This window comes from Rhinatrema bivittatum, chromosome 1, assembly GCF_901001135.1.
Source record: "Rhinatrema bivittatum chromosome 1, aRhiBiv1.1, whole genome shotgun sequence".
Classification (NCBI taxonomy): domain Eukaryota; kingdom Metazoa; phylum Chordata; class Amphibia; order Gymnophiona; family Rhinatrematidae; genus Rhinatrema; species Rhinatrema bivittatum.
In genome coordinates this window covers 222,824,442-222,843,029 of record NC_042615.1, presented here as the reverse complement: position 1 = coordinate 222,843,029, position 18,588 = coordinate 222,824,442, and the positions used below count along the sequence as shown (strand labels likewise).

Sequence of the window (18,588 nt, the reverse complement as noted above, 5' to 3'; positions counted from 1 at the left end):
AGTCAGTCTCCAATAAAACAAGTCAGAATAGTAAATGTGTGACTATATGGATTGGTGATCCTTTGATCCAGCTCTCGGGGTCCCTTCTTTATCCTCTGCTAGAATGTGAAGCCTTCCTGGGATACTGGGATACACGGGGTCCTCTTTCTAGTGGAATACCTTATTTAAATACTTGGGATCCAAGTGCAGATTTTCCTCTCCTCTGCTGAACCACTTGGGTACCTCCTTGATTCTCTTGATTTTTTGGATGCTGTCTGTTCTGGTTAAACAGCATCCGGGTGGGGGCTGCTCCTTCTCCCCTCTCCTTTACATCTGCTCCCTCTGCTGGATACTGGATGGGCATCTTTTCTCCTCCTTCCCACGCTTGCAAGGGAATCACTTAAGATTAAGTGACACTAAGTCCTGGCCCAAGAATTTCTGTCTTGCTCTTCTTGTGGGGGAGAGGGAGGGGGCTGGAAGAGTAGATGGGAACCTCTTCCTACACAAAATTCCACAGGAAAGTACTTACCTGCAAAAAATGACTAAGAGATGCATCATCAGTTGTGAACCACTGTCTTTACTTTAAGACCCCTCGACCAAGGCTTTGGGCCTTTACTCTGAAAAATTAAGGGAACCAAAAGGAAACGCTCCCCCTCCCCCTCCTCTCTAAAGCCAAACTAAAAATTCACACAGACGTTAGGGGTCACTTACTGTAATGCGAGCAGGAACAAACCACTACGGCAGCCTTTAGTGGGTGTGCAGTGTCATAAGTGGTGTGAAAGAAGCGCTGAGGAGGTGACAGGGGATCAGCTGGAGATTTTTGGAGGGGGGTCATGCACCCCTGCTAATTTGTTTTCATCTTCCTCTGGACACATGCAGATTTCCAGGTACTAAAAAGGGGGTGAATGAGAATACTTTAAGGAATCACCAGTATACAATTAAATACAAGAAGAAAAACTGGCTGGTGGGATGTAATGTATGTTGTAACCGCAATGTATATGATTTTTATCTGTAGAGGAAAAGACCTCAGCACTGGTGATTTTCTGAAAGACTTGTCAGTGTTTCTACCAGTCGTTGCAATCATGGGTCAAAAAACCTCTAATAAACATTTCTTCTTTTACTGAAAATCAATTTTTAGTCTTTTTCAATTTTGTATAAAATAACTTAAGTATGTTCATAAATATCGGAACTTGCTCCTGGAGAGTAAATTTTCTTTAGACTTCTAATTCACTTTTAGAAAATGTGTTGATTCAAGTTTTAAATCATTGCGCTTTGTAGTACATTGCCCGATCAATAATGTTTCTATTCAAGTTGCTTTCTCTGTAGCGCTCAACAGAGCTGCTAGAAAAATAACCAACGCATTTGTGAATCTCTTAAGTACTCAGAAAGTTACCGGAGGGGGGCAGTTCAGAACATAAGTTGAATAGCGCAAATAACTTTAAATGTTACTTATCGTGTGGTATTGTTAGTCTTATGTGCGCTGAAAGACGCCGGAAACGCCGACATACGTTTCACAGGAATGCTGCTTCAGTGCACTGTCGCGTCTAAACAGATTATAAGTTCTGTCCCAGTCAAACTAAAGTCTTTGTGCTTCAGATAATGGCGACTCGTGCAGATTTCCAGGTTCTAAAAAGGGGGTCACATTGGCTAAAAGTTTGGGAAGCCCTGTTTTTAAAAAATGCATAGCTTATAACATTGGCTTCCATTGCTTCGAAGCCAGGCAGTATCTGCCAGTAAATGCTGTGTCCATGAGGAAAGTGTGGCTTGATTATGTTGCTGTTACCCACCTACATTGTTTGTAATTGCTGCTTGTATTCTGTTCTTTTCTCACCCAGAAAAAGACTACACAAGCCTCTGTGACAAGCAGCCCATAGGCAGGCTTCTCTTCCGGCAGTTCTGTGACTCCAGGCCCGAGTTCAAACGGTGCATTGAGTTCCTGGATGCGGTGGTAAGCTCCACTTCTGTTTGTTAGAGAACCTGAATCTGGAGGTGGGAAAAGGAGCTGTAGGCCTAAAGGATTTGCACCATAAGTGAAAAATGATTAACAGTCTGAGAATACGGGGTTAGTGATTAGCCTGATTTTCTTCTTATGAAATGGTTTCATTGTTTATGTATAAAAACATTTTGATGTCTCCTAAAACAATTATTTTCTTTTCTTTCTTTTTTTTTTTTTTTTTTAAACCAACTGCTGACGTCAAAGCAGTTTTTACACTCTGAAATTCAGCCAGTGTTTTCTGGCACACGAGTGTCGGAGTTTGGCCTAGCTATAGGCAGTCTCGGGATAACTGAATGCCTTGCTTTTGTGAAGAGGCTTCAGGTCTCAGGTACAGCAGAAGCGGGTGGCTTGTAGGCTGGAATGGCGGGGCACAGCCACCGGTGTAGGCTAGAAGTAATGGGAGCAGAGCTAGGTGAGGGCAGTCCAGGAGTCAGCCAGACCAGGTAAATGAGCCATTGCTCTTAGTATTGCTAATCCTAGCTCTAATTATTGATTCCTTGGGGATGTGTTCTAGAGCTGTGGTTCCCAGTCTGAGGTCTGCTGATCCCTGGTGGGTCTGTGAGGCCATTACAGGCTCTCCACAGAATGCAGGAAAGGAATAAAAAAAAAAAAACCCCAAAATCTCATGCAGCTGTAATCTGACATCTGCGTTAGCCCCTGCATGCTGGAAGCAGTACCAGCAGTGGCTGTGGGGTCATGGGATTAGGGGAGATCCATAGTGGCAAGGGGCTGGCTAAGTGGTAGCAGCAGCAGCAGAACCAATGGCCTGCGGAGTCAGAAGCAGCGCCAGCATTGGCTGTCGGGCAGGGAAGTAAATGGAGGTTGGGCGCTGGAGCGGTAGCGTGGAATTAGTAAAGTCAGGTATGGGCAGGAAACAGCAGCAATAGCAATTGGCCAAGGACAGTAATGTCAGAATCGGCAGTAATATGGTGTAAAGACGGAGATAAATAGAGAGAGTGGTGGGGCTGGCCTGGGGAGGGGGTTTGAGGTCAAGTGGATGGTGGGGCTCGGGAAGAGGGGATCAAGAAGAGTGAGTGTTGAGAACAGACTGAGGGGAGAGAGAGTGAGACTGGTGGGGGATGGGTTGGGGGTGAGACTGGTGGGAGAGGGGAGAGAGAGAGACTGGAGGGGGTAGAGACAGTGGGTGGGGACTGTGGGGTACCAAACCTTTTTGGAGGTCGATAAGGGGCCTCCATAGCCAAATAGTTTGGGAGCCCCTGTCCCAGAGAAGCCATGTACTGTATATATATATATCAGGGCTTCTGCTCCCTTTTTTTCCTGTGGATCTGTACTCAGTCTTCTGCTCCTGGTTCAGGCCCCGGGATTCCTGTTAGTGCGTGCCAGAAGCCTTGGCCTTTTTTTGCCAGCGTGCCTTATATATGCAGCTCAGGGCTACCTACAAGGTAAGGTGAAGAGAATGGGAAGAGGCCTCCCTGCCTGGAAGGCACATTGAAATGAATGTCGTCCTTTTCTTTTCGAGGGTTCAGAATGCTATAATTTGGCATTTAAAGGCACCCAAGAGGACCTTTTTCTTTCAGCTTCTTAAAGCATCGCAATACTGAAGACTATTTCTTCACAGACTTGTCATATGCTGGGAAGAGGACTTCCCTTAGTCTAGACTAGAACAGAACCGTTTCATCTTAATTACCTCTACAGCTAGAAATGCCACAGAACAACAGTAATATCAATCTTAGGAATTTTAGCCTATCTCCATCTAAGTGATGCTCAAGATGGCTTACAGCAGTTTTCCAATTCAGGTACAGGTCCCTGCCCCAAAGAGCATACAATCTAAGCGTGCAGCAGAAATAGAGACTTACGCAAGTTGATGAGGAGGGTTGCTGTAATCATGAGTCCGCTCCTTCATAGAGAATATCCTCTTTCTGGAGTGGAAGTGGTTATGGCAGAGTTGATGCCATAATTAGCAGTATTTTTTTTTTTCTCAAGTTCTTCCCTGCCCCTCCCTTCTTTTCCAGTCCTACTCTGAGGAAATCGCAGCATCTGTGTCAGCTTAAAATGGTATTTCAACACTGCGGACCCAAAAGGCATCCGTTTTGAAATGTTCAGCCACCACTGTGTCTTGTGTTCACATGTTGTCATGCACCCTTTGGAGGAAAGAACTTCCAGAAAACCAGGAAGTATTTTTGCTTAGTGGGGTTTTTTGTTCGTTTTTTGTTTGTTTTTTTTTTAGCTAGTGTATATCCGAGAAGCAGGCAAACAGTCCGAAACAGCAAAAGTAACAGCAAAGAGACATGGACATTCCCAGGAGAGAATATGTAAATATTTCGCAGCTGCAGTTCAGTGGGAACAAGTACATCTACGCTGGTGCATTTAGGCCTTAAGAATGGCTGTGCATAATGAAGGGAGGAGTCCTCTGCCTTCTGTCCCCACTGGTGAGAACTGCTTCAAAGACTGGAGGAGACCCCAAGCACTCAAAGCAAGGAAGCAGCTTCCAAGCCATGTATCAAGCACGGAGGGGGGTGGTACAAGGGGTAAGGTATCTCTTGCTTTTTCTGTAGGGGCCCTGGAAGTATTGAGGTGATGAGCTGACATGTTAAGGTGTTAACTTGCTGGCTTTCTTGGCCAGCAATGTGATCATGCTGGAGCTCATCATTCAAACTAGCTACACTACTTGAGGATTGGATGGGGGGGGAACCATTATAATGCCCATTTTTAAAAAAGGGCTCCATGGGGTGATGCAAGAAACTGCGGACCAGTGTGCCTGAAGTCAGTGCCAGACAAAATGTAGAAGATATTCTGAAGAACAAAATTAGTGACCATCTGGACAGTCATTAATAAGCCTGTAAGTGATCCTGGCATGCTTATAGGAGTTGCCAAAAAATGTGGATGGGCCATTGTTAGTAAATAATCCCATCAGAAGTGAGCAGGAGACCAGACGGCCTTACTTCAAAAAATGTTCTTATTCGCTATCTTCAGTGAGTGGTTGACTTTAACAGTTCAACATTGTATATTTCAATAAAGCTGTAAATGAGCACTGGTTACAAGTCAATTTCAGTCCCCTGACACGGGATCGTATTTTGCCAAGGCTGCATCAGGAGGGTTTTAAAAAGCCTTTCAAAGTCATTTTCCACATACAGAGGTTTCTTACACTGAATGATTAAAATATTTTGGTCTCCTTTAAAGCCGTCCCTCCCGATGCAGCTAGACCACTCCTCACGCATAGGATTTCCCTCCTCCTTAGCTGCCAGACGGAGGACACATCTTTTTTTCCCCGTGACACCAGGTGTGGCTATAAGGGAGGTGTGGTTCTAGGCAGTTGCTTGTAGTCTCTGTCTCCAGCAGTTGCGGACTAGTGAGGGCTGAGATGGCCCCACAATGGATGTAGAATCGGGGCCATGATTGGGGAAAAAGTTTCTTATTTCATTTGACTGTCCCTTGGGTAAAGTAAGCTGTGAGTAGCAGCAGCTACTTCAAAACAAAAAAAAGAAAAAATAATTGTGATCATGAGCAGAGGCCATAGATGTACAGCCTACAGCATAAGGTGGCTCCCGATGCTCCCTCTGTCCCATTTATGGTCAGGATATGGAATAACCTGTTCAGGATGTCATTGCTGTGGGCACCCCTGGAGTGTGTGAGTGCCAAGAAGGGGTGGGAATGGGAAAGGGAGGGGGCTGCTGCAGGCTGTGGAAGAGCTGCCAGCAAGCAAGAACTTTACATAATGAAGCAGTACTAAAGCAGAAGGCATTCACTGAGTGAGCACATGAGCAACAGCACAACAGCTAAATGTGTGTGTGTGTGTGTCTTTGTGTTTGAGCGTGACTGTGTGCGTGTATGTCTCTTTATGTCTGAGAGAGTATGTGTGTCTAAAGTGTGACTGTGCATGTGTGTCTGAGAGAATGACTATGTATGTGTACTGTTTTGTGTCTGAGAGAGAGTAACTGTGTATCTGTAAGAAGGTTGTCCTTTTCTTTCAGGCGGGGAGTGATCAGGCTCCATTTCCTCCCAGCTAGTGAAATGAATGGTGGCTCTCTGCCTCTGTGAATTATGGTTTTGTGGCTCCTGTCATGCAAAAGTTGGCCAACCCTGTGCTAAACAAATAATTCTGATCAGTATTCACTGAAGGAAGGGATTGGAAAAGTATCTTACTTTGAATGATTCAATGACGAATGTTGGGACTTGCAGAATGAATCTATATAAATAAAAATGTTAGTTTGTACCAAATCGCTAATCTCAGCAACCACTTAACCGATTGCGTTCAAATTTGGACACAAGTTTCACCTCACATACGGCAAGGATCTTCTACACTTACATTACATATATGTCACACCGGGGGCTGGTAAAAAAGTTTTAAAATTTGGTTCCACAAAACAGCGACATCTGGTGGACGTAAGCGGAAGCTCTTACACCTTACACAAACGCTCACACCCCACACACACATGACCAATGTTTGCGATTCACACACCCTCCCAGCAGACACAAATCCACCCTCCTCACACACCCCCGCACACATGCCAATTGTACTTATTTCACACACCCTCAAAAAACACAGAAAAACCCACTAAATACCAGCATGATACACCGGGAGGCCACTCACATGCCACATGTTTGCAATTCCCACACCCTACGAACTCACACACAAACACCATCGTCACACCCCTCACGCACATGACTTTTCTACTTACTGCCCTCAACCTCCGAATACACGGAAAACTGCAGAATAGTTCGGGCTACTCCAGCGAGGGGGGGGGGGGGCAACAGCGCTCCGTGACACATCGCATACACTACGGCTGTCGGCTGCCAGCAATCAAAATGGCGCCGACTGCTCTTTCCCTTACTAGGACACTCGAACGCCAATAGCGGCAGTAGCCCATGTGACATAGTAAGGGCGAGGGCCCGTCGACGCCATTTTCTGAACTGGCAACTGGCGCACCTTCGCCCTTACTATCTCAGCGAGACGACCGCTCCCATTGCTCCACCTCGAGGGTCTGGCGCCAATACTTCCATGCCAGAACGAATGCCCGCTCCACAGACTACCATTTTTGAAAGGTATTGTCAGGCCTGCAGGGCGGGGGCATGGGGATGTTCTTGCGTCCATGTTCGGGGGGGGGGGGGGAGGGGGCAGTTCCGAGATTCTGCAACTCTTGTGGGTTAGTCTATTTCGCCGGCCTGGTGGGGGGGGAAGGGAGGGTGGGGGAGGCTTATATAAACACAACGTTTCTGTGGGGATTACTTTGGGGTGCAAAGGGGGAGGGCACACACAAACACATACACAAAATGTGCACCATCTCCGAAAGGTTACAAAACAGCCCTCACCAGGTGGGGAGTCACTGAGGTGACAGTGAGGGGAGGGAGAATGAGGAGGGAGGTAACTGTCAGGGGAGGGAGAATGAGGGGAGAGGTGAGGGGACAGAGTTGGAGTGGGGACAGGGGAGGGAAGGGGGGGGGGGAGTGACCAAGGGGGAAGAAGATGAGTGACTCAGCTAAATGAGCAAGGGGAAGGGGCAGGGAGGGCAAAGAATCTGACTCAGCCACTGCAACGCGTGGCAGGGGTCCTCTAGTTAGTAATATGAAATGTTAAAACTCCAAGCAGGCGTTGCAGATGACCCTGCAGCTAGATCAGTCTGGCATAGTGTGATGACAGATTTAACAGCACAATAATAACTAGAAGTCCTAGAAAAAATGCAGGGGCACACTCCTTGTGTCGACTGGGTCAGTTCAGGAAGTTGTGAGTGCCAGAAGTTCAATCAAGAACCACACTAGTACTGGTAGCTGTTTAGGTTATTATAGAGCTTTGCAGTTAGACATGAGAAGGGAGGAGTGCTGGGTATGAACGAGATAGGGGATCTTGTATGCTTATCATCCGAAAGGTGGTACAGAGGAGGAAAAGGATAGAAACTGACTAGTCATTCTCTGTGGGTTGGCGCTGGGATATATCTTTAGCAGTGTGCACAGCAATGACTGGGCAGACTGGATGGGCTGGTTCTGCTATCTTATACTATATTAATATAACCCCTTAGTGAAGTGGTTCTCAACCTTTTCCTGTTGGGATACACCTGGCAGATAATGCTTACAGGCGTGACACACTGAACACGCGACCATCACGGGACTAAATGTAAACATATACTCTGTATCCACAGGAACTCGCACACGCCCCCGCCACCTCATCCTAAACAATGGATGCAGAGCAGGACTAGGATATTTCAAATACAACTCGCTATATAAAAAAGATATTCTGATTCTGGTGCTATCTCAATAACAGAAACACAAACTCCCTTACTTCCAGGCACACTGTAAAATACAAAACCTGAAAAATTTAAAAACACTCAGTACATGTGTAGCAGACCTTCCATACCATTGAATCACTAATTCCAAGATCTCAAACAGCAATAGCCCTTCCTAGGAAAAGGCAGCAGTGCAGCACCAATGCATGTCCTACATGCAACAAAGATTGATAGAAATCCCTACCTACTGGTAAAATACCTCAGTCTCACATACAGATCCGATGTTCACCAAATACAGAATAAAAGACCACAAATTACAAATGTGGAGACAAAAACTGGAATGGAAACTTCAAAAAACCACTCTGCATGCAGTGCAAAACTGGAGAAATGGAAATAAAAATATATATTCTCCTACACTAAGCAAAGTACAAAGGTAGAAAAATTGCACATTCCCAAAACTGACATATGGCTCTTGCACCCCATCACTCTTCTTCCATACCTCCCAATCATCCTTCACTTTTCCCAGTTACTCCCTTTTAATCATCTGCTCACACTTACATCCCTTCCCAGCATCCCTGACCCCCCCCCCCCCCACACACACACACATCTTCTTCCCTGTGCTCCCTCTCTCCTCTGCTTGACTCTCCCTACCCCCTTCATCCCATTTCCCTGCCTGCCCAGCTACCCTGACCCCGTTTCCCACCTCTTCCTGCTCAGAAGCCCCCCCACACTCCCTCTCTGTTCCACTTTCACCTTCCCAGCATCCCCAACCTCCTTTTCCCCACCCTCCACGGAGTGAAGAGATCAGCATCACTCCCAGACTCAGCAGGGGAAGATAAAGTTTGCATCCCATCAGTCCCAGAGCAGCAGGACCTGGCAATGTCTCACTATGATCTGGAAACAAACTCCCACTGGGCCACAAAGAAGAGAAGGAAGTGAGAGTAGCCTCCCATCAGGCCCAATGTAAGAGAAGTCAACCAACTCCCACCCGGGCTGATAAGGAGGCAGCCATCTGCTGGCCCTGTGACACCTCCCAGGACCTCGCGATACACCAGTGTGTCCCGACACACCTGTTGAGAACCAGTGCCTTAGTGAACAGGACCGTGATTGATTATATTTTTACATATTGTGACTGTCATAATACATATCTTGAAAAGTGGTTAATTAAATCAATAAACTGAACTGAATCTACTTTTAGGGATTGACCACTATCTGAGAGAGGATGCTGGGATCGATGGACCTTTGGTCTGACCCAGCATGGCACTTCTTGCCGTTCTTAACTTGAGATGTTGATGGTTGAGTAAACTGGTTTTATGCTGTAATCATTTTTAGTCTAGTTTCCTATAAGGAAGCTGGCCTTACAGGCTCATTGTATTTGTATCTGTTTCCCTCCTTCTCCCCTACCCCCCCCCCCCCCCCCCAGCTACAAGGACGTTTTAAACCATTCGTCCAGTTTCATTCAGATTTGTGCCACAGATAGGAAAGCCCTCCATGGCCTCTCCCCCATCCCTCTCTTCATGCGCCTTTGATGCCTCCAGCGTTCCAGACTTCCCTCTCTTCATTTCCTATAAGGACACTGACCAGTTCAGTTGAAATCTCAGGGAGGTCTTAGAGCATGTTTAAAGCTGCTCTGCTATTGGTTTCTGCCTATATTCATCCGCTGACTCCATGTCTTGTTTAGTTTCCTGTAAGGAAAAAAAAAAAAACCCCATCAATAATGTTTAATGTTGTACTTATTACACAGAAGTTCATATAACGATCTTTGGCACAGAAATTTGCACATGGGTAGGACAAAGGAGGAATGTTTACATCTCTCCATGTTTTGAGTTATACGGTCTTGCATTTCATTAACCGTCTAGTCTGGCACATGCTCTCCCTTTGTTCAGCCCGGACCGTGAGTCAATCGAGCATTTCCTTTTTGTAAATAACTTCAGAGAGCGAGCGGTGCCATTTTCTCATGGAAATTCTAGCTAAAATGAGTGTTGAGTTGGGATTTTGCATTGTTGTCTTTCTGTTTCTGCATTCCTTAATACGTCCAGCCAAAAGCTCAATATTCTTTTCATATTTACTCCCAGGCAGAGTATGAGGTGGCTTCAGACGAGAAGCGAAGAGACTGTGGGCTGAAGGTTTTAGACACATACTTCAACAATGGGGTAATGTTTCTTATTCCAATATTTACGTACTCTTTATTTTAAGAGAAATCATGCCAAGTGGATTAACCGTTTTGTGTGGAGGGGACTGCTGGGGTGATTGAATCAAGAACTCCCTGGAGCATTTCACATCTAGACAGGGGGTGCCAGGTGAATTCATGCCTCCAAGAAGAGGTTGGAGGAGTCCTGGCTTTTCCCCACTGCATCTGGGGATTTGTAGGCCTCCTTTTTTTTTTTTTTTAGCTTTTTATTGAAAGGCCAAAGATGAAGCTATGCAAAATCAGCAGTGACTCAATCTGTCCTCAGTGATTTGACACACTTTATTCAAATTGTAGGCCACATTAATAGTGACAGTAAGTTGTTACCATCTTGACAAGTGGTCAATTAAATACAAAGCTGACCTCCATTCATTTTCACTGTTATGGATGGCAGTCTAGCTGACAGCATCTACTCTACACACTACTCATGATCTTAGCCAAAAGGTCGAGAAGCGATATGTAGAGGCCTGAGCTGAAAACCTCATGTTGGCCCTTTAGAACTGTTCCTCCCCAACCAGGCTTAGGGTGCATTGAAAGGATGGTATGGGGACACTGGAAGTGCAGTTTATGTTGTACTTGTTCTGGGATCAGTGAAGAAGCATTTTATAAAATCAGCTCATTACTGTCACTAATGTGGGGAGACCTGCAAAAATAGCATCTGTTTTTGGGTATAATAATACAAAACGTTGTGAGTGGGGGAGGCCCTGGAATTTTTATTGTTCGATGTGTTCTAAACAAATGTTTGAAGGTATGAACCTTGTAGAACTGCTAAATGTCCACAGAATGCCATTTTTGATTGGTTTCTGGGATATGTTAATGCCTTCTACATTAAGAGGATGGTAGATTTTGGTTGGGGAAAGTCCTAGGAAAGCATAAATTCTGGGTCAATTTGGCAGGAGTTGCCCTTTTTAGGTTGGAGTTTGGGAGAGTGACCTCTAGGATGTAGTTAACCTGGAGTAGCCAGCCCATGGGCTGGTGGGGGCTTGGGGACCTCTCCCAGTATAGAGTGGGCCCTGCAGGAGTTTTTTTACCTTCAAGGGAAGATGCCAGAGGCCTTGAGAAATTGGTTTTTACCTTCAAGGGAAGATGCCAGAGGCCTTGAGAAATTGGTTGAGGAGAAAGGAGCAGAGTGAGCGGTGGTTCTTGCCCCCTGCTTCCTCTTTCCCCCCCCCCAAAGAAGAAAGTGCCTGGTTGAGGACCGAGAGTGACAGCACCCAGAAAAGGCCATGGGGAAGAGAGTGCCTGGCAGGGAAGAGTTACGGGATCCTAATATATGGGGATCTCTGAGGAAAATGAGAGAATGTTGAAGAAACCGGGGAATCCTGCATATCGCCGAGGACAATAGCCCAAGTCAAATGAAAAGAAGTCCCTGAGAGCATGGTGGTGAAAGTAATCCTTGAGTTCAAGAGTAAGTAATTAGGTCCCAGAGAAAGTCTTTAGGTGGGGAGCATATGTTTTACCAAGTGGAAATGGTGTTTAAAAAAGAGAGAGATGATTTACTGTCCATTGGGAAATGGGGGAGGTTTTGGAAAAACTGAAAGAAGGGAAGTGTTGTAATGAGGAATAAAGGATTTAATTTCTTTTCGAGTGAAGAATGAGAGACTAGTATTTCTACCCAGAGGCACCAGATAATAAACCTCCATGATAAATACATTGACTGTGTATTCCATGAATTCTGTGTATTCAGTTCTGAAATTCCTACCCTGAGCTGCAATGTACATTGTGACTGGCTGTTTAATCCAGAAGTAAAAGTTGAGGGTGGTTGTACCTCAGAGTGGAGTAACTTTGTGAGATCCATATTCAAAAGCATTTAGCTGGCTAACTCAGAAGTTAGCCGACTAGGAGGGAGGAGTCAAGATGGTGGCAGGCTGCTAGCGGCGGAACTGTGCTGTCTGTTTGGTTCTCTTTGAAATTGTTGCTATTGCTTCACGGCGTTTGGAATGCCTCCGAAAAGAAAAGGCAGAGTAAGGGTATATCCCTCCATACCTCAGACACTGCCCGGGCAGCGTACAATCCCGGAAATGACCGCAATTTACCTTGTAGGGGAGGTAAAGGCCCCCGCAGATGGAACGCCGATGGGAGCGTCGTTTTCATTGGGGGAAACATCTTTTTTTTTTTTTTATTTTAAATCTTTTTCTTGATTTTGCATAACAACATGGGAAGAACAGTGTTCCAGTAAATAGAAACATGATATAAACAAAGTTATACAGCATTAGAATGGTATCAACAAACTAACAACATAACAGGATATTATGCATAGAACAGCGAAACATTTGTGTAGCAAAATCCAATTTTTCCCTTCCCTGTCTCCCCCCTTCCCCATGCAGCATAGGGGAATAATAATACTGACAATAGCAATAGTGGAAATGTGCCGGATAAGAAAAATGAAGACATGGTGATGTACTGCTCCAAGTCTCTCCTAATAACTGTTCCATGCAGAGAGGTTGGTATAGACATGTGTGTGAAAAAATATATCGTGAAATAGATCATAAATAGCAATCTAACCAATATCAAGCTAATGATCTTGGGCTAAAAGGCTGTGTGCAACGAATGTGTGAAAGATAAGAGAAAGCCAACGGAAGGATGACACCCTCTCACTCTAAACTCATATAGTCAGTGCAGATATAGTCCAGCGTCGCACTCACACTTCGGAATGTGCATAATTGTTAAAAGGCCCCCAAATCTTAGAGTATTCTGTTTTCTTTTTTTGGGTTTGTGAATTTGTTGTCATCTGTTCAAATGCCGCCAGCTTAATCATTTTATTCAACCAATGTTTAAATTGTGGGCGGTCCCCTGAGACCCAGTTTGCCAAAATCACTTGTTTAGCTAACATCCCTGCTTTATTCACAAATACGGTAAGATATATAGGAAGCCGAATGTGGGGCATTAGATCGCTACCTATCAACCATATCTGGGGGTGTAGGGGAATGTTACTGCCCCATACTACATTGCAGAAGTCTGTGATTTGAGCCCAATACTCCTTAAGCTTAGTACACGACCAGAAACTATGCATGTAGTCGCCAATACTGTCCCCACACTTCAAGCATTTGGGAGAGTCACTAATTCCAAACTTATATGCTTGCTCAGTAGTGATATATATTTGCCATATAAATTTAAATTGCTGTTCTCTTAAGTTAGCATTCTCCGTGAGGATCCTGATGTTTCCCAAGTACGCTTTAATAATCTCTGGCGAGATCTGCAGATCCTCAACTCCCTGCCATCTGTCACTGATCTCCGCAAATGCATTGGTGTCTAGCAGTTGTTTCACTACCTTTGAGAATAAAGTGCAAGACATTTTCATCTTTAAATGAAAGCCCAGTAGGCTGCCCAGCTGAGACCTGATACTGGGAGAAAGCCTATGTAGGCCAGAGGTTAAAACATAATGGCGAAGTTGCAGGAAAGCAAAAAAATCCCTCTGTGGGAGATCATAAAGTGTTTGAAGTTCTTGAAAACTATGCACATAATTGGAGTTAGGCTGCAATATTTGAATAGTATGTGTTAGTCCCTTGGAAGCCCATTGCTGAAAGACTGTGTGCTCCCTCCCAGGGATAAAATGAGGGTTGTGGCAGATGGGCAGAAAAGCAGTGTGGGTGGACGAGGTTCCCAAACGTTTACATAAGTGTAACCAAGCTTGTCTGCCCATGCCGCACCAGGAAAAGCTGCTTGCAGTCCGCTGGTAAATGTGCGGATTCTAACTGTATCAATACTGCCGGGGAGAAACCCTGGAAGCTAGCTTGTAAAAAGGATGTAGGAGAAAAATATTCTGTACCTAAAACCTAGTCTCGTATATGTCGCATCATACACAAAAGGTTGTACCGTCTAAGGTCTGGGCATGCCAAGCCACCCACTTCTTTTGCCTGGGTGAGATGGCTAAAGGCCAGTCTCGCTTTACGACCCCTCCAAATAAAATTGCAGATTGCCTTATTGATGACTTTTATGTCTATGTTAGTTAACCAGACCGGGAGCATTTGCAATAGGTATAACCATTTGGGTACTTCCACCATCTTAAGTAAGTGGATTGTACCTGTTAGAGATAGAGGGAGGGTCTGCCACTGCAGTAAATCTTCTCTGCATTTTATCTAATGCTGGTCCTACATTTGCCCTATATATGGAGCTCAGTGAGGTAGTGATTTGAATTCCTAAATATTTTATTGAGCCTTTTGCCCATTTAAGTGGAAAGGGGGATCCCCAGTTCTGTTCAAGATTTCCACTGATGTCAAGTGCTTCAGACTTGTCAGTATTTATTTTAAGTCCTGAAAACCTTCCATAGCGGAGCTGTAGAGACAGGACATGTGACAAGGCTGATTGCGGGTAAGTCAAAAAAATTAGAATATCATCAGCAAAGGCTGCTGTTTTGAAAGTGTGCCCATTTATATTCAAACCAGTGATCAGTCGATCTTCTGCCATGTAACGGAGCAGAGGGTCAATGGCTAAAATATATAGTAAAGGTGATAGAGGACATCTTTGTCTTACTCCCCTCTGTGGGATAAACGCTTGGGAGAGTAACCCATTTGCAAGTATGTGAGAAGTCTGTTCAAAGTATAATAAGGAAATGTATGTTAATATATCTCCTTCCAGCCCAAAGCGTGTCAGAACCGAAAATAAATAGTTCCAGGATATCCTATCGAACGCCTTTTCCGAGACAAAGCCCACCGCTACGGAAGGTATACAATTGGCTTGACAATAAGACATAGCTGTAAGTAACTTGACAATATGAGAACTAGAAGAGCGACCCTTGACAAAACCAACTTGTGATGAAGAAATCAGGTGTGGCAGAACCAGGCTTAATCGCGCCGCTAGGACATTAGCCAGTAACTTTAAGTCGCAGTTCAGTAAGGATATGGGTCTGTAGGAAGCAGGAAGACCTGGGTCTTTACCAGGCTTTGGAAGAACTGTAATGTAAGCTTTGTTGAAATCAGTTGGAAATTTGTGTGAGATTAATGCATGAGTATAGAAAGGTTGTAACGTTTCAGCTGCCTCTTCCCCCAAGGTTTTATAAAAATCATAAGTGAACCCATCGGGTCCTGGTGCCTTCCCAGATTTACTCTTTTGTATAGCCAAGAGTATTTCTGATTTTGTAATAGGGGTGTTGAGTCTGGTTGAGATTCTGTTAAAGTGGGGATTTTCAATTTTTCAAAAGAAGCGTCTTCCTCTGCTGAATTGCCTAACCTATCTTTGGTGTAGAGCTGCGAATAAAACGTGCGAAGGATTTCACAAATCTCCTCTCCCTTAGTCACCCACGTACCCTTATTTGACTTAAGCTTTGCAATATAGGATTTACTAAATCTGGTTCGAACCAGATTCGCTAACGCCTGTCCCGTCTTATTTCCAAAACGAAAGAACGTATGTTCCTTAAATTGAAGAGATTTCTGTGCCTCTGTTGTAAATTTGCCTGTAATGTTCCCAAAGTTTTATGATATTGAGCCCAATTAAGTGGAGAGGGATTTTGGATCATTGCTCGCTTGTCTTGTTGTAGTTGCTGAGTCAGTTCCATTATGCTAGCATTAAGTACTTTATTTCTACGCCTTAAGAAAGAAATGATCTCCCCTCTCATTACTGCTTTTCCCGTTTGCCAGAATAACTCTGGATTATCTCTGTGTTGTTTATGTTCTGTGTATTGATTCCATTTGTCTATTAAAAAGTCTCTAAAAACTTTATCATCTTTAATATAAGTAGGAAATTTCCAGCATTGGCTTTTGGGTAGAGAGTCTTCCCAGTTCAGATCAGCCCATATCAAAGCATGGTCGGACACCGCTGGGGCATCAATCCCAGTAGAAGAGATAAGAGGAAAGAAAGAAGCATCCCCAATATATAGTCAATTCTGGAGAGTGTTCAGTGTGCTTTAGACACATGGGTAAAGTCTTTGTCTTCAACATGGAGTTCCCTCCAGTAATCCATAAAGTTGAGCTCCTTGCACAATTGCTGTATTAAAGTTGGTTTATTATGACAAATCTGGACACTAGGTAGTTTGTCCAGAAAAGGGTCATGGACACTATTAAAATCCCCAACTAACAATTGTCTACCTGTACCAAATGTGTGGTATAAGTTCGCAATTTTTGCAAAAAAAAGGGGAGAAGGAGAGTTAGGGCCATAAATGTTACCAATAGAGATGTCCTTACCATTCAATTTCCCTGGGAATTAGCACTTTTGTACAGGTATGGCCAGAAAACAGATTGCTTTATGCCTTTCCTTCGTGGCCCTTGCTGGGCAGGATAATTCGCAAGATCAAAGGCCACAGGGGATAGTACTCCTGGTGGTGCCGGATTGGCCTAGGCATCCATGATATGCGGATTTGCGACTACTCCTGGTGGCGGCTCCCCTTTGTCTTCCGTCGCACATGGATCTGTTTCAGCAGGGACCAGTTCTTCATGAAGATCAGACTTGATTCTGTCTTATGGTTTGGCCTTTGAGAGGGCTCACCTGTTAAAGCATGGTTATTCCTCTGTGTTAATTGCCACGATACTCTATGCTTGCAAGTTCTCCACTTCCTTGGCTTATGTACGGGTTTGGAGAGTTTTTTTGAGGCCTGGTGTGAGGAGCGGGGTGTTTTTCCTCGTTCAGTTAAGATCCCTCTCGTGGATTTTTTGCAGGATGGATTGAATAAAGGCTTGACCCTTTATTCCTTTAAGATGCAGGTTGTGGCTCTTGCTGTTTCAGAGGCCTGGTGAATGGTGTTTTCTTGTCGTGTCATCCTGATGTGACCCATTTTTTGAAGGGAGTGAAGCAACTTAGGCCTCTCTTGATATTACCTGTTCTATTATGGAGTCTTAATTTGGTGCTGGATCTTTTGGCAGGCCTTGTGTTCCGACCACTGCGTAGCTTTCCTTAAGGTTGTTGACTTTGAAGACTGTGTTTGTGGTAGCTATATGTTCTGCACGTTGGATTTCTGAGCTTCAGGCCTTGTCTTGCCAGAAGCCGTTCCTTCGGATGCCTCTGGGGCATTACAGCTGCGTACTGTTCCATCCTTCTTGCCCAAAGTAGTCTTGGACTTTCATTTGAATCAACTAGTCTCCTTGCCATCCCTGGATAAGGTTAGGGATGCAGAGATGTTTCTTCTTTTGCACTCTTTTGATGTTAAGCATCTTGTCGTGTGGTATCTGGAGATCTGAGTCTTTTTGAAAGATGGATCACCTGTTTGCCCTACATGGTGGGAGTAAGCAGGGCTTCTGGCTTCTTGGGCTACCATAGCTCGTTGGATTAAGGAGGTGGTATGGCTGCATATGTGGATACTGAAAGCTGTTGCTTACTCATGTTAGAGCTCATTCCACTAGGGCTCAGGCAGTGTCATGGGTGGAGGTTAGTCTGTTGTCTCCCGTCGATATCTGCAGAGCTGCGATGTGGTCCTCCTTATACACTTTTTCCACGTTTTCTTGTCTGGCTGTGCAGGCCTGGGAGGATGCACCCTTTGCATATGCGTTGTTGACTGGACTACGGGCAGCCTCCCACACTGTTGGGGAGTAGCTTTGGTACATCCCACTTGTCCTGAGTCCATCTCTCTATATGCTACGAAATGGAGAAATGACTTACCTGATAATTTCATTTTCCTTAGTGTAAACAGATGGACTCAGCTTTCTGCCCTCGGCTGCCTCATGAGTGTGTCAAGGGTTGTCCTGTGGAGCTCTGGGTCCCAAGGGATTACTGGTAAGGGTTCATCCAGTCCCTAGCCTAGAATCTTATGTGATTTCAGTGTTTATCGTTGGCTAAGTACAGTTCTGGTTATCTGTTTTTAATCAAGTTTTTTTGCTACTCTGTCCACAGTTGCTTTTGAAGAGAATACTGGCAGGCTGGGGTCACTGCAGGGTTGTATATACTATGACGTCAGCTTGCTCAGTCTCCATCTGCTGGCAGGGGAGCATAAACCCATTGGTCCTGAGTCCATCTGTCTACACTAAGGAAAACGAAATTATCAGGTAAATAATTTCTCCAGTAGGGGAATTAAATTGAGAAGTAGAAGTGAGGATGTATGTGTGTTGAGAGGATGGGGAGAGATGAGAAGCAATAAGATTAGCCTTTATTTGCTCATGTTTCAATGAAAGAAAACAGGGTGACATCCAGTTGGAAACTGCAGATGGAGGGGGAAATGTCCGTTATATCTGGAACACATAATGGAGCTGAAATTAGAACTTGAGGATCTACAGTGTACAAATGATCAGATCTAAGTGAAAATTGTTTTAGATGTGTTTTTGTGTTGAGTACTTCTTTTGCTGCTAAGTGCTTTGACATCTGTTTGGCTCTTTAATATACTT

General features: G+C 44.7%; 1 protein-coding gene across 2 annotated transcripts in view; it reads left to right on the top strand.

The window, feature by feature from the left end:
* GRK4 (G protein-coupled receptor kinase 4) overlaps window positions 1-18,588 on the top strand; it is a 329,347-nt gene that overhangs the window by 153,007 nt on the left and 157,752 nt on the right. For both annotated transcript variants that reach the window (XM_029592025.1, XM_029592029.1), the window contains exons 3-4: window positions 1,815-1,927; window positions 10,230-10,307. In XM_029592025.1, coding sequence (XP_029447885.1) covers window positions 1,815-1,927; window positions 10,230-10,307 — 191 coding nt within the window. The remainder of the gene's footprint in view (window positions 1-1,814; window positions 1,928-10,229; window positions 10,308-18,588) is intronic.